The sequence below is a fragment of the Rhinoraja longicauda genome, chromosome 19 (genome assembly GCF_053455715.1).
Source record: "Rhinoraja longicauda isolate Sanriku21f chromosome 19, sRhiLon1.1, whole genome shotgun sequence".
NCBI classification, from domain to species: domain Eukaryota; kingdom Metazoa; phylum Chordata; class Chondrichthyes; order Rajiformes; family Arhynchobatidae; genus Rhinoraja; species Rhinoraja longicauda.
In genome coordinates, this window is record NC_135971.1 from 3,701,727 (window position 1) to 3,717,531 (window position 15,805).

The following is a 15,805-nucleotide window of genomic DNA, read 5'->3' on the forward strand; positions in this document are numbered from 1 at the left end:
ACTCCGTGGTACCTCAGCTGCACGGAGGCAGAAAGGAAAGCTCTTCAGCGGGTAGTCCATAGAGCTCAGAGGACCATCGGAACACAGCTACCAGCCTTGGAGGGCATCTACAACACACGATGCCTCAGAAAAGCCACCAGCATCCACAAAGACTCCTCACACCCCTGCAACAGTCTGTTCGAACTTCTACCATCGGGCAGACGATACAAGGCCTTCTACGCCCGCACCTCCAGACTCAGGAACAGCTTCATCCCCAGGGCCATAGCTGCTATGAACCGGTCCTGCTGAGCCGGATGGTCACATCGCACAGTGATCCGGCACAGATCTACTTGCACTTTATTCTGTCTTAAAACTGTTACAATTTGTCTCGTTGGGTTGTTGTTGTTTAAATTAATTAAATTATTGCATCAAATGGGAGGCGCATTCCCAATCTCGTTGTACCCCTGTACAATGACAATAAAGATATATTATATTGTATTGTATCGTTGACTAGACAGCACGCAACGAAAACGTATCACTGTACCTCGATTCACGCAATAATAAACTTAACTAAATTGAAACGACACTTAACAGAATATTGACATTAATAACACCAGCTATTGTTTTTAAGGAAATAAATTGAACTCATGAGCTAAATTACCCGTCGGGCACATCTGTAGGACCTGCATTTATTGCACATCCCACATGCCCTCTCAACGGTTCCCTCGGCCATTTCCAAGGACATTTCAGGATCAAACATATTAAACGAGATGCAGGACACAGTCACTGCACTGAGTAGCTCCTTCAGTGACAGACTGCCTCACCCCAAGTGCGTGAAGGAGAGATATCGGAGGTCCTTCCTTCCCGCTGCTGTGAGACTGCACAACCAGCACTGCTCCCAACAGACGAGTCAACAGTAACAGTAAAGGAATACACAGTAAACTGATGACAATTTATCCTTGTCTTTATTTTTATTTATAATGAATGTCTCCTGTTATCCACTTTGCTGCAGTAACACTGTAAATTTCCACGGTGTGGAACAATTAAATGAAATTATTATTATTATTATTATTATTATCATCACAGGCTGCAGTCTAGGGGTTTTATGGTCATCGATTCCCGGAACAGACTTGTTTAACATCTAAAAGAACCGAGGTGATTTAACTATATTCCAGGTGCTGGTGAAGGATTGATAGAATTTGTTAATTACTGACACGGAGCGGAACCGGAGCAGATTCTCAGCCAGTGGTTTTCATCCCAGATCGCAAAGAAAGGATAAAGTTTATCCGTGAATTTATTCCCGGTGAAGGTGTGGAGATGGGACTTGGTGTCCGCATCGTAAAATGAAACTGTCCCGGACTCGTAACTGAGATAAACTCCCACCCTCCCGGGGATGGGACGGGCGGGGAGAGGGAATAGAGGGGAGGTGACTGCTTCAAACTCGTCACTTCGCCGCCAGATGCTCCAGACTCCAGTCTCCGGGGTCGGTGTGTCCTCTCCCTGCCTCTCCACAGACTCTGCGGCGACTGCCAGACTCCAGCGCCGACTCCACGCCACCACCACCTCCCAGTAATGTCTCCCCGATGTGAATCCCTCCGATCCCAGCACACACGCACTGCCTGTAAACCTATTCCCGGTGTCAGGGAGACTCCTCCGGGCCCCGGTAAATCTCACCCTCTTCCGATCCTCAGACACCTCGAGCCACGGACTCGCTGTTTCCACATCCAGGGTGACGGAGACTGGGGGGAGAAGCAGAGAATCAGAGAGTCCCCGGGGGTCGGGGGGAGACTCGAGCAGCGCGGCCCCGAGACCAGGGGAGAGGCCGCTCGGCCTCAGGCACAGGCGGGCGGACAACTGAAACCCTGCCCGGATTTTTCTTCCCCCTCCCCCTACCACGTAAGATGGACAACAGAAATCCTTCCCGGATATTTTTTCCCGAGGTAGAGGCGAGAGTTGTGGTATGTCGTGGGCAAGCAGATGCAATTGGGAGAGAGGAGGTAGGAGAAATGGTGGGCGGGTGGGTTGCGGACGTGATATTGAGTGTTTTTACTTATGGTGGTGAAAATAGGGGCTAGATTGGCGGGGCAGTTAAGGAGTTAAATGTTTACTGGAGGTAATTAAAAATGAGGAAAGACGTGACTGTGCTGGAGAGAGTGCAAAGGTGATTAACCGGGATGTTGCCTCCATTGGAGGACTTGAATAATGCTGATTTGGAGACCTGGGAGAACTTTACAAGTTTAGGTATTTATTCACAAAATGCTGGAGTAACTCAGCAGGTCAGGCAGCATCGCAGGAGAGAAGGAATGGGTGACGTTTCTTCAGGACTCATTCTTCAGGAAACGGGGCTTCCTCTCTTCCATTATAGATGAGGCTCTCACTAGGGTCCCTTCTACATCCCGCAGCTCCGCTCTTGCTCCGCCTCCCCCCATTCGCAACAAGGACAGAATCCCCCTCGTTCTCACCTTCCACCCCACCAGCCAGCAGATCCAACAAATCATCCGCCAAAATTTCCGTCATCTACAACGGGACCCCGCCACTGGCCATATCTTCATATCCCCTCCCCTTTCTGCGTTCCGCAGAGAACGTTCCCTCCGCAACTCCCTGGTCCACTCGTCCCTTCCTACCCAAACCACCCCATCCCCGGGCACTTTCCCCTGCAACCGCACGAGATGCAACCTTTACCTCCCCCTCAACTCCATCCAAGGACCCAAACAATCTTTCCAGGTGAGACAGAGGTTCACCTGCACCTCCTGCAACCTCATCTATTACATCCGCTGCTCCAGATGTCAACTTATTTACATTGGCGAAACCAAACGCAGGCTCGGCGATTGCTTCGCTCAACACCTGCGCTCGGTCCGTGTTGGCCAAACTGATCTCCCGGTGGCCGAGCACTTCAACTTCCCCTCCCATTCCCAGTCTGACCTTTCTGTCATGAACCTCCTCCAGTGCCTTAGTGAGGTCCACCGGAAATTGGAGGAACAGCACCTCATATTTTGCCTGAACAGCCTGCAGCCCATTGGTATGAACATTGACTTCTCCAACTTTAGATAGTCCCTCTGTCCCTCTCTTCCCCTCCCCTTTCCCAGATCTCCCTCTATCTTCCTGTCTCCATCTATATCCTTCCTTTGTCCCGCCCCCCTGACATCAGTCTGAAGAAGGGTCTCGACCCGAAAGGCCACCCATTCCTTCTCTCCTGAGATGCTGCCTGACCTGCTGAGTTACTCCAGCATTTTGTGTATAAATACCTTCGATTTGTACCAGCATCTGCAGTTATTTTCTTATAATACAAGTTTACGAGAGGCAGAGAGGGGGTAGTTAGTCAGATTCAGTTCCCCATCTTAATGGTATCAAAAACAAGGTTATTGGTTTAAAGTGAGAGGAAGGAGTTTTAAAGAAGAATAGACTAAGTGGACCCGTTGGGCCCAAATCTCTACTGCATTGGTGCAGTACCCTCTCCTCCCCCCTCTCCCTCTCCCAACCCTCCATCCCCGTCCCCAGTCCCTCCACCCACCCTCCCCTCCCCCCTCCCGCCCCCCCCCTACACCATCCCCCCAAATTTCCTGACTACCGTGGTAGAATTCAAACTCATAGATCAGCGTGTTTTTGCGGTGTGGGTGGGTCAGGATGCATTGCTTCATCCAACAGCCTGGGTATTTGTTGTATCGTTCTCCTGTGTTACCTGTGTTCCAGGATCTAACATCTCCAGCTGACCATGTGAGCGTGAGGCTTCTCAGTCAGTGGGTTGGTGCAGGAATGAAACTCCAATTACCATTCAGTGCTTTATCCTGACCAATCTTTGCATCACATAAAAACATCAATGTGTCCCACAAACCAAGTGAAATAAGTCCATATGTTTTACCTTGTTTAAAGGAGTCAAACGCTTCTGTCAACACTGTCTTCAACAAAAAGAGGTGGATGAATTTTACAGCCGTTATGGCACCATCTGTCACTGACAATGAATTCACCTCATCAGTAATCCTGCAAATATTAAATAGCTGATTACAAATTGTGCATTGATGTTTATGAGGAAATATGTTACATGCAGAGTTTCAGTGAAGAACATGCCCCACCTTCGCTTGCGAACAGCTTCCTCCTGAAATAAATAAAACACAAGACTGAATTGACCAAGACGGAACTACTGAGAGCACGAATTTCACCCAGATCATTATGTGTTAAAAATTCCCATTTGTCCAATCTCACCCCCACTGACACACAGAGAAGAATAATGATATTGAAGACATAGAACCGATGTAGGAAGTAGAAAAAATATTCTGAAAATTACACGATGCTGACAGGATAGTCTGGACAGGTTGTGCGTTTCGGCCGAATAAGGGGTAGGCCATTTAGAGCGGAGATGAGGAAAAACGTTTTCAGTCAGAGAGTTGTGAATCTGTTGAATTCTCTGCCTCGGAAGGCAGTGCAGGCCAATTCTCTGGATGCTTTCAAGAGAGAGCTAGATAGAGCTCTTAAGGATAGCGGAGTCAGGGGGTATGGGCAGAAGGAAGGAACGGGGTACTGATTGTGAATGATCAGCCATGATCACATTGAATGGAGTTGCTGGCTCGAAGGGCTGCATGGTCTACTTCTGCACTTGTTGTCTCTTGTCTATTGAATATGATGTTAGTGATGTGTAGGAAGGAACTGCAGATGTATAGACAATAGACAACATAGTTGAATTTGTTTCAAATATATCAGACGCCATTTTGTGACGGTGCACATTTATAGAAGCAAATTTAAATAGACTTCCTTACCTCTAGAAATTTCATGCTGTCTTTTTGTTCCATCCATTCCTGTAAGCGCAGGAGTTCCTCCTGAATAGAATTTAAATTCTTTTGAATCTCCCGAAGATTTTTCTCCATTTGATTTAGAATCCGCTCCACATCTTCTTGGATATCTTTGAGGAAGTACTTTTCTTTCTCAGTGATAATCTGGTGCAGTTCAGCAAACTGGGATGTGACATAGGACTGAAGGGTATGTGACTCTTCCTGTCAAATGAATGCTGAAGATTAACATAATATATTTCTGCATTGTGTTTGCTAACAGAATAAGTGGCCATATAGCCCATCAGCGTCCGGTTCTCAGAATTATCAAATCAATCGAATTCTGTCACATTTTCCTGAAACAAAGAAGTGTAATTCTCCTTCCCATTCCCACACTGACCTTTCTGTCCTAGGTCTCCTCCATTGTCAGAGGGAGGCTAATTGCAAAATTGGAGGAACAGCATCTCATATTTCGCTTGGGCAGCTTTCAGCCCAGTAATATTGACTTCTCTCACTTCCGGTAGCCACGGCATTCCCTCTCTCTCTCTCCCTCCCCCACCCAAGTCACACTAACTTCTCCCTTTCACCCCATAAACAGCTAACAATGGCCTGTTTCCTTTATCGTCGTTACTTGTTTGCATATCTTTTATTCATTGTTTTTTATTTCTCTGCATCATCGTCTACTGACACATTAAACTAATGTGGCAGGGGGATGGGAGCTGGAGCAGAGAGACAGAGGGGTGTAAAATGAGGGTAGAAGCAACAGGTAGCAAGGTGAAAAGTAAAAGTGGCAGGCAGACAAATCCAGGGCAAAAATCAAAAAGGGCCACTTTTCAACATAATCGTATAAGGGGTAAGAGAGTTGTAAAAACAAGCCTGAAGGCTTTGTGTCTCAATGCAAGGAGTATACGTAATACGGTGGATGAATTAAATGTGGAGATAGTTATTAATGATTATGATATAGTTGGGATTACGGAGACATGGCTCCAGGGTGACGAAGGCTGGGAGCTCAACATCCAGGGATATTCTATATTCAGGCGGGATAGACAGAAAGGAAAAGGAGGTGGGGTAGCATTACTGGTTAGAGAGATTAAAGCAGTGGAAAGGAAGAACATTAGCTTGGAGGAAGTGGAATCGATATGGGTAGAGCTACGAAACACTAAGGGGCAGAAAACGCTAGTGGGAGTTGTGTACAGGCCACCTAACAGCAGTAGGGAGGTTGGGGATTGCATCAAGCAGGAAATTAGAAATGCATGCACTAAAGGTGCAGCAGTTATAATGGGTGACTTCAATCTACATATAGATTGGGTGAACCGAACTGGCAGGGGTGCTGAGGAAGAGGATTTCTTGGAATGTTTGAGAGATGGTTTTCTAAACCAACATGTCGAGGAACCAACGAGAGAACAGGCCATTCTAGACTGGGTATTGAGTAATGAGGAAGGGTTAGTTAGCAGTCTTGTTGTGCGAGGCCCCTTGGGGAAGAGTGATCATAATATGGTAGAGTTCTTCATTAGGATGGAGAGTGACAAAGTCGATACAGAAACAAGTGTTCTGAACTTAAAGAAAGGTAACTTTGAGGGTATGAGGCGTGAATTGTCCAAGATAGACTGGCGATTGATGCTGAAAGGGTTGACGGTGGACATGCAATGGAAGGCATTTAAAGGTTGCATGGATGAATTACAACAAGTGTTCATCCCACTTTGGCAAAAGAACAAACCAGGAAAGGTAGTGCATCCGTGGCTAACAAAGGAAATCAAGGATAGTATTAAAACAAAATATGAAGCATAAAGATTAGCCAGAAAAGGTAGCATACCAGAGGACTGGGAGAAATTCAGAGTCCAGCAGAGGAGGACAAAGGGCTTAATTAGGAAAGGGAAAATAGATTATGAGGGAAAACTGGCAAGGAACATAAAAACAGACTGCAAAAGCTTTTATAGATATGTCAAGAGAAAAAGATTAGTTAAGGCAAATGTAGGTCCCTTGCAGTCGGAAACAGGTGAATTGATCATAGGGAACAAGGAGATGGCAGACCAATTGAACAAATACTTTGGTTCTGTCTTCACTAAGGAAGACATAAACCGTCTGCCGGAAATAGCGGGGGACCGGGGGTCTAATGAGATGGAGGAACTGAGGGAAATCCAGGTTAGTCGGGAAGTGGTGTTAGGTAAATTAAATGGATTAAAGGCAGATAAATCCCCAGGGCCAGATAGGCTGCATCCCAGAGTGCTTAAGGAAGTAGCCTCAGAAATAGTGGATGCATTAGTGATAATTTTTCAAAACTCTTTAGATTCTGGAGTAGTTCCTGAGGACTGGAGGGTAGCTAATGTAACCCCACTTTTTAAAAAGGGAGGGAGAGAGAAAACGGGGAATTATAGACCAGTTAGCCTAACATCGATAGTGGGGGAAATGCTAGAGTCAGTTATTAAAGATGTGATAGCATCACATTTGGAAAGTGGTGAAATCATCGGACAAAGTCAGCATGGATTTACCAAAGGCAAATCATGTCTGACGAATCTTATAGAATTTTTCGAGGATGTAACTAGTAGAGTGGATAAGGGAGAACCAGTCGATGTGTTATATCTGGACTTTCCGAAGGCCTTCGACAAGGTCCCACATAGGAGATTGGTGTACGAACATAAAGCACACGGTATTGAGGGTTCAGTGTTGAGGTGGATAGAAAATTGGTTGGCGGACAGGAAGCAAAGAGTAGGAATAAACGGGACCTTTTCGGAATGGCAGGCAGTGACTAGTGGGGTACCGCAAGGCTCATTGCTGGGACCCCAGTTATTTACAGTGTATATTAATGATTTGGACGAGGGAATTGAATGCAACATCTCTAAGTTTGCGGATGACAAGAAGCTGGGTGGCAGTGTTAGCTGCGAGGAGGAAGCTAGGAGGCTGCAGAGTGACTTGGATAGATTAGGCGAGTGGGCAAATGCATGGCAGATGCAATATAATGTGGATAAATGTGAGGTTATCCACTTTGGCGGCAAGAACAGGAAAGCAGAGTATTACGTGAATGGTGACCGATTGGGAGAAGGGGAGATGCAACGTGACCTGGGTGTCATGGTGCACCGGTCATTGAAAGCAAGCATGCAGGTGCAGCAGGCAGTGAAGAAAGCGAATGGTATGTTGGCATTCATAGCAAGAGGATTTGAGTTTAGGAGCAGGGAGGTTCTGCTGCAGTTATACAGGGCCTTGGTGAGACTGCACCTGGAGTATTGTGTGCAGTTTTGGTCTCCTAACCTGAGGAAAGACGTTCTTGCCTTAGAGGGAGTACAGAGAAGGTTCACCAGATTGATCCCTGGGATGGCGGGACTTACATATGAGGAAAGACTGGATAGACTGGGCTTGTACTCGCTGGAATTTAGGAGACTGAGGGGGGATTTTATAGAAACATATAAAATTCTTAAGGGGTTGGAGAGGCTAGATGCGGGAAGATTGTTCCCAATGTTGGGGGAGTCCAGAACCAGGGGTCACAGCTTAAGGATAAGGGGGAAGTCTTTTAGGACCGAGATGAGAAAACATTTCTTCACATAGAGAGTAGTGAGTCTGTGGAATTCTCTGCCACAGAAGGTAGTTGAGGCCAGTTCATTGGCTATATTTAAGAGGGAGTTAGATGTGGCCCTTTTTGCTAAAGGGATCAGGGGGTATGGAGAGAAGGCAGGTACAGGCTACTGAGCTGGATGATCAGCCATGATCATATTGAATGGCGGTGCAGGCTCGAAGGGCCGAATGGCCTACTCCTGCACCTATTTTCTATGTTTCTATGTTACTCTATGCCCCACGTTTCCCTTATCCCTAACCAGTCTGAAGAAGGGTCTCGTCCCGAAACGTCACCCATTCTTTCTCTCCAGAGATGCTGCCAGTCCCGCTGAGTTACTCCAGCTTTTTATCATGATCTTCGGTTTAAACCAACATCTGCAGTTCCTTCCTACGCACCTAATTTCAGCAGTCAATTGATCCAGCATGTCCACTACACATTAAAATGAGCAACGCTGCATAAAAATTCCAGACAGGAAGGCCTCACCCAAACTCCGGAAATCTTTCGTAGTTGTTGTTGTTTTATTTCTTCGATATCAGATTTATTTTTCGTGACAGATTCTATGGCCGATTTTACCCGAGCCTGGGATTAAAGAATAAAGGCGTTAGACAACAAATAATCAACAAGGTAAATAAAGATACAAATCTGTTTGCATTAACCTTGTAGATGTCCACAGCTTCTTTAATCGGCTGGCAGCTGTGGTTTCTGTGTTCCAGCGCATCTCGACAAACCAGACAGACCAGTTTCTTGTCATTTTCACAAAACAGCTTCATTTCTTCCTGATGTTCCTCGCAGAAAAGTTTACTTCCCTTCTCTGTCCGATTCAGGCTCAGTGCTCGAGCTTTCTCAGACAGTCTCGCCAAGGCCTGATTTACCCTGAGGCTGCGGTCTGCAATCTCCTCTCTACATTCCTGGCAAGAGTTTCTCCCCTCCCTGCCCCAACTCTGTGTGATACAGGAGCGGCAGAAGTTGTGCCCGCACTCCAGTATAACTGGGTCGGTGAAGAAATCCAGGCAGATGGGACAAACTACCTCCTCGGACCAACTCTCGACCTGGTCTTTCAAAGCCATTTTAATTCCGAGCATTTCCGGGTTCGAAGTTTGTTTGCTTCAGGGAGCGGCTTAATTCTTGAAGTATCGCGTTATCCACTCCGCATCCTCCCACTTCGTATAATGAATGTTAATTGACTGCAATAGACAATAGGGAATAGTCGCAGGAGGAGGCCATTCAGCCCTTCGAGCCAGCGCCACCACTCAATGTGATCATGGCTGATCATTCTCAATCAGTACCCCGGTCCTGCTTTCTCCCCATACCCCATGACTCCGATATCCTAAAGATCTTTATCTAGCTCTCTTGAAATCATCCAGAGATTTGGCCTCCACTGCCTTCTGAGCCAGAGAATTCCACAGATTTACAACTCTCTGAGTGAAAAAGTTTTTCCTCATCTCCGTTCAAAATAGCCTCCCCTTTATTCTTAACTGTGGCCCCTGGTTCTGGACTCCCACTACATTGGGAACATGTTTCCTGCCTCTAACGTGACCAATCCCTTAATAATCTTATATGTTTCAATAAGATCCCCTCTCATCCTTCTAAATTCCAGTGTATACAAGCCTAATCGCTCCAGTCTTTTAACATACGACAGTCTCGCCATTCCGGGAATTAACCTGGTGAACCTACGCTGCACGCCCTCAATAGCAAGAATACCTTTCCTCAAATTTGGAGACCAAAATTGCACACAGTACTCCAGGTGCGGTCTCACTAGGGCCCTGTACGACTGCAGAAAGACCTCTTTGCTCCTATACTCCTATTGTTGTGAAGGCCAACATTCCATTGGCTTTCTTCACTGCCTGCTGTACCTGCATGCTTCCTTTCAGTGACTGGTGCACTAGGACACCCAGATCTCGTTTTACGTCCCCTTTTCCAAACTTGACACCATTCAGATAATACTCTGCCTTCCTATTCTTGCCACCAAAGTGGATAAGCTCACATTTATCCACATTAAACTGCAAGGGTTCATTGTGTAGTTGTCCGAGCAAACCTGCAACTAATCTCACAGGAGGGAGGGGGCCGTTCGTTCTGGAAAGTGAATATACCAGAGATATGGACCTGGGACAGTGTAAAGCAGAACATAGGCGTCAAGGCCAAAATGGTGCCATACGTGGATGGGAAACGATGGTGAAATATATATTTAGAGCGACTGTTAAATGGTAACGTGCGAACACCGGTGAAATGTGGCGTTCCACAGTCTCTCTGTGTAATCTACATGTGTAGGAAGGAACTGCAGATACTGGTTTAAACCGAAGATAGACACTAAAAGCTGGAGTAACTCAACGGGTCTGACAGCACCTCTGGAGAAAAGGAATGGGCGACGTTTCGGGTCGAGACCCTTCTTCAGAGTGAGCGTTAGGGGAAAGAGAAACGATAGATATAGACGAGGATGCAGAGAGATATAGAACACATGAATGAAAAATATGCAAAAAAAAGTTAGGCTGTTAACGGAAATAGGCCATTGTTAGCTGGGTATTTATTCACAAAATTCTGGAGTAACTCAGCAGGTCAGGCAGCATCACCGGGGGTGACTGTGACATTCCCGTTGTCTGCCCTTTAGTTTTCCATCGCATGCGGGCACTATTGTGGTACAGCTAAAATGACCTGCTGTCGCACAGATACAACTGGTGCTCGCTGTGTGGAGTTTGGACGTTCTCGCTCTAACCTCGCGGACCTCTCCTCGATACTCCTGTTTAGCCGCACTAAAAAATAGAGTTGCTCCTGTTCTTTGGTAACGATTGAAGGGATTTAGCGGAACACGGGGCGAGCTAAATTGGGATTAGTTTAAACGGGTGTTTGAGAGCTTGACGAGAAGCCGCACAGATTCACAGAATTACACAACGTGCTGGAATAACTCGGCGGGTCAGGCACCATCTCTGGAAAACGTATCGGTGATGTTTCGGGCTGGGACCCATCTTCGGTCTGGAGATGCACCCGCACCCGAAACGTCATCTACCCATGTTTTATCCCAAGAAAGATCCCGTCCGGAAACCTCGCCTATCCATGTTCTTCAGGGACGCTACCTGGCCGCCGAGTTACTCCAGCATGTTGCAGTTCCTTGTTTCTACTTCATGAAGTTAAACTCCGAGAACTCTCCGAATCCCACGGACAATGAACGTTTCCATGGGTTCTCGAGGAACAGCTCTTCGTCTCTTGAGTATAGGAGCAAAAAGGTCCTTCTGCAGTTGTACAGGGCTCTAGTGAGACCGCACCTGGAGTACTGTGTGCAGTTTTGGTCTCCAAATTTGAGGAAGGATATTCTTGTTGTTGAGGGCGTGCTGCGTAGGTTTACTAGGTTAATTCCCGGAATGGCGGGACTGTCATATGTTCAAAGACCGGAGCGACTAGTCTTGCATACACTGGAAATTAGAAGGATGAGAGGGGATCGTATGGAAACATATAAGATTATTGAGGGATTGGACACGCTAGAGGCAGGAAACATGTTCCCAATGTTGGGGGAGTCCAGAACCAAGTGCCACAGTTTAAGAATAAGGGGTAGGCTCGAAGGGCCGAATGGTAACTCCTGCACCTATTGTCTATTGCCCATTGTCTATGGTATGGCATGTTGGCATTCATAGCGAGGCGATTTGAGTATAGGAGCAGGGAGATTCTGCTGCAGTTGTACAGGGCATTGGTGAGACCACATCTGGAGTATTGCGTACAGTTTTGGTCTCCTAATCTGAGGAAAGACATTCTTGCCATAGAGGGAGTACAGAGAAGATTCGCCAGATTGATTCCTGGGATGGCGGGACTGTCATGTGTTGAAAGACTGGAGCGACTAGGTTTGTATACATCGGAATTTAGAAGGATGAGAGGGGATCTTATAGAAACTTACAAAATTCTTAAGGGGTTGGACACGTTAGAGGCAGGAAACATGTTCCCAATGTTGGGGGAGTCCAGAACCAGGGGCCACAGTTTAAGAATAAGGGGTATGCCATTTAGAACAGAGATGAGGAAAAACTTTTTTAGTCAGAGAGTTGTGAATCTGTGGAATTCTCTGCCTCAGAGGGCAGTGGAGGCCAATTCTCTGAATACATTCAAGCGAGAGCTACATAGAGCTCTTAAGGATAGCGGAGTCAGGGGGTATGGGGAGAAAGCAGGAACGGGGTGCTGATTGAGAATGATCAGCCATGATCACTTTGAATGGCGGTGCTGGCTCGAAGGGTCGAATGGCCTACTCCTGCACCTGCTCTCTGTTGAAAGCATTCAGAGAATTGGCCTCCACTGCCTTCTGAGGCAGAGAATTCCACAGATTTACAACTCTCTAACTGAAAAAGCTTTTCCTCATCTCCGCTCGAAATGGCCCACCCCTTAGTCTTAAACTGTGGCCAGTGGTTCTGGACTCCCCCACCATTGGGAACATGTTCGCTGCCTCGAACGTGTCCAATACCTTAATAATCTTATATGTTTCAATAAGATCCCCTCTCACCCTTCTAAATTCCAGTGTATACAAATCTAGTCGCTCCAGTCTTTCAACATACGACAGTCCCGCCATTCCGGGAATGAACCTAGTAAACCTACTCTACACGCCCTCAATAGCAAGAATATCCTTCCTCAAATTTGGAGACCAAAACTGCACACAGTACTCCAGGTATGGTCTCACTAGGGCCCTGTACAACTGCAGAAGGACCTCTTTGCTCCTATACTCAACTCCTCTCGTCATGAAGGCCAACATTTCATTGGCTTTCTTCACTGCCTGCTTTTACCTTCATGATTACTTTCAGTGACTAATGCACTCGGACACCCAGATCTCGTTGTACGTCCCCTTTTCCCCCTTTAAAATTTTAATTTTAACCATGTTTTTCGTGTACCTTGTTGTTTGTCGTGACCAATTGGCAGACCAATTTCCCTCCGGGGATAAATACAGATTTATCGTATGGTATCGCTATTGGTAATTATGCAGTTCCCATCTCCTTCATAAATTGTTCCCAGGCTCACCATTGCCACCTTCTTGCTGCCCACATAAAACCCCATTCGTGTTATTCACATTCCCGTGGGTTGCACCCGTGGCCTGCCTGGCGATCTGAAACTTACCGATAAGTGAAAAAGGCTTCGATAGAGTGGACGTGGAGAGGATGTTCCCACTCGTGGGAATCTCGGACCCGAGGTCACAGCCCCAGATTTAACGGATGTTCCTTTAGGCAATTGAGGAGGAATATCTTGAGTCAGAGGGTGGTGAATCTGTGGATTTCTTTGCCACAGAGTGCTGTGGAGGCCAAGTCAATGGATATTTTTAAGGCAGAGCTAGACATATTCTTGATTCGTACGGGTGTCAGGGGTTATGGGGAGAAGGCAGGAGAATGGAGTTCGGAGGGAGAGATAGATCAGCCATGATTGAATGGCGGAGTAGACTTGAAGGGCCGAATGGCTTAATCCTGCTTCTATCACCTATGACTCTCTCCACTTCTAATAAGTTCGACTGCAATGCCAAATTTGTTCAATGTCCAACGTTTCCGTGTCCCGATGAAGATTTTCCGACCATTTATGATCCTGATGAGATCGGGATCCCATGGGTCAAGTATGAGTGGGGAGGCCGAGTGTATCAATCCTTAGGTTTTTATAAAAGTTCAGTTGACGGGATCCGATAACACGTTTAAAAAAAAGGCGGATCAACAATTCTAAACGCAGTGGCTGTTTATTTCTCTCTTCCCACATTTACATTCCCCCTGGTTTTATTTCCGCGCTCACTGGGGTTTTACGAAGCGGAATTTGGGAATTAAATGGAAGCCGTTCAGCGCCGACCTGTTGTCCACCGGGTTTCTGCCTCACAGCCCCTGAGCCCCGCTCCTGACGCCGGTCCCGGGACCCGACCCTTTCACACACCCGGAGAGGAACCGGAGCAGATTCTCAGCCACTGGGTTTCTTGCCAAGGCCCAAAGAAAGGATAAAGTTTCTCCGTGAATTTATTCCCAGTGAAGGTGTGGAGATGGGACTTGGTGCCCGCGTCGTAAAAGGAAACTGTCCCGGACTCGTAACTGAGATAAACTCCCACACTCCCGGGGATGGGACGGGCGGGGAGACGGGATGGAGGGGAGGTGACTGCATTAAGCTCATTACCATCCCGCTCGATGCTCCAGACTCCAGTCTCCGGGGTCAGTTCGGCCTGTCTCTCCCTCTCCACAGACTCTGCGGCGACTCCCAGACTCCAGCGCCGACTCCCCGCCACATCCACCTCCCAGTAATGTCTCCCCGATGAGAATCCCTCCGATCCCAGCACTCACAGCCAGTTTATGAACCTCTTCCCGGTGTCAGGGAGACTCCTCCGGGACTCGGTCTGTCCCACCCTCTTCCGATCCTCAGACACCTCGAGCAGCGGATGCGCTGTTTCCACATCCAGGGTGACGGAGACTGGGGGGAGAAGCAGAGAATCAGAGAGTCCCCGGGGGAATCGGGGGGAGACTCGGGCAGCGCGGCCCTGGGACCGGGGGAGAGGCCGCTCGGGCACAGGCACAGGCGGGCGGACAACTGATAGTTTCCCGCGGGGGATTTTCCACAATTGCGCGAGATGGAAAAGAGAAATGCATTTCCGCTAATTTTCTTCCGGGAAGTGGAAGTGAAATGTTTTGGTTGTCGCGGACGGGGAGAGCGAAATGGGAGACGAGGATGGCGAAGTTGCGGCTGGGTACGTGTGTGCGTCAGACTGAGTTAATGTAATGGCCGTATTAAATATCAGTGGGTGCATGTATCCTGCGTTGGTGAGTGTGTTCATGGATAGTTGTGTAAGTCATGGTGTGTCCCCACATGTAAGGTGTGTGTTGGTGAGAGTGTGTGCTGTATGTCTGTGGACTAGTCGAATGAATAAATTTACTGGTCGACACAAAATGCTGGAGTAACTCAGCGGGCCAGGCAGCATCTCTGGAGAGAAGGAATGGGTGACGTTTCGAGTCGAGACCCTTCTTCACCCTTCTTCAGACTGATGGCAGGGGAGTGGGTGGGACAGAGATGGAATGTAGTCGGAGACAGAAAGACTGGTGGGAGAACTGGGGAGGAGGCGGGGATAGGGAGGGAAAGCAAGGGCTATTTGAAGTTAGAGAAGTCAATGTTCATACCGTTGGGGTGTAAACTACCCACGCTAAATATGAGGTGCTCTTCCTCCAATTTGCTGTTCCTTCACTCTGACAATGGAGGAGGCCCAGGACAGAAAGGACAGATTGGGAATGGGAGGGGGAGTTGAAGTGCTGAGTCACCGGGAGATGGGTGGCAGTGTGAACTGTGAGGTAGATGCTATGAGGTTGCAGGTTGCCTTGGACAGGTTGTGTGAGTGGGCGGATGCATGGCAGATGCAGTTTAATGTGGATAAGTGTGAGGTTATCCACTTTGGTGGTAAGAACAGGAAGGCAGAGTATTATCTGAATGGTGTCAAGTTAGGAACTGGGGATGTACAACGAGATCTGGGTGTCCTAGTGCATCAGTCACTGAAAGGAAGCATGCAGGAAGAGCAGGCAGTGAAGAAAGCCAATGGAATGTTGGCCTT

At 47.5% G+C, this 15,805-nt stretch overlaps 1 protein-coding gene across 1 annotated transcript in view; it reads right to left on the reverse strand.

Annotated features, from left to right (window-relative positions):
* Window positions 1-1,066: 1,066 nt before the first annotated feature.
* Window positions 1,067-15,805, reverse strand: part of LOC144602584 (uncharacterized) — a 53,202-nt gene continuing 38,463 nt past the window's right edge. The window contains exons 8-13 of the mRNA XM_078415712.1: window positions 8,943-9,209; window positions 8,770-8,865; window positions 4,731-4,964; window positions 4,050-4,072; window positions 3,839-3,957; window positions 1,067-1,718 (exon numbers count right to left, since the gene is read on the reverse strand). Coding sequence (XP_078271838.1) covers window positions 1,186-1,718; window positions 3,839-3,957; window positions 4,050-4,072; window positions 4,731-4,964; window positions 8,770-8,865; window positions 8,943-9,209 — 1,272 coding nt within the window. The 3' untranslated portion in view covers window positions 1,067-1,185. The remainder of the gene's footprint in view (window positions 1,719-3,838; window positions 3,958-4,049; window positions 4,073-4,730; window positions 4,965-8,769; window positions 8,866-8,942; window positions 9,210-15,805) is intronic.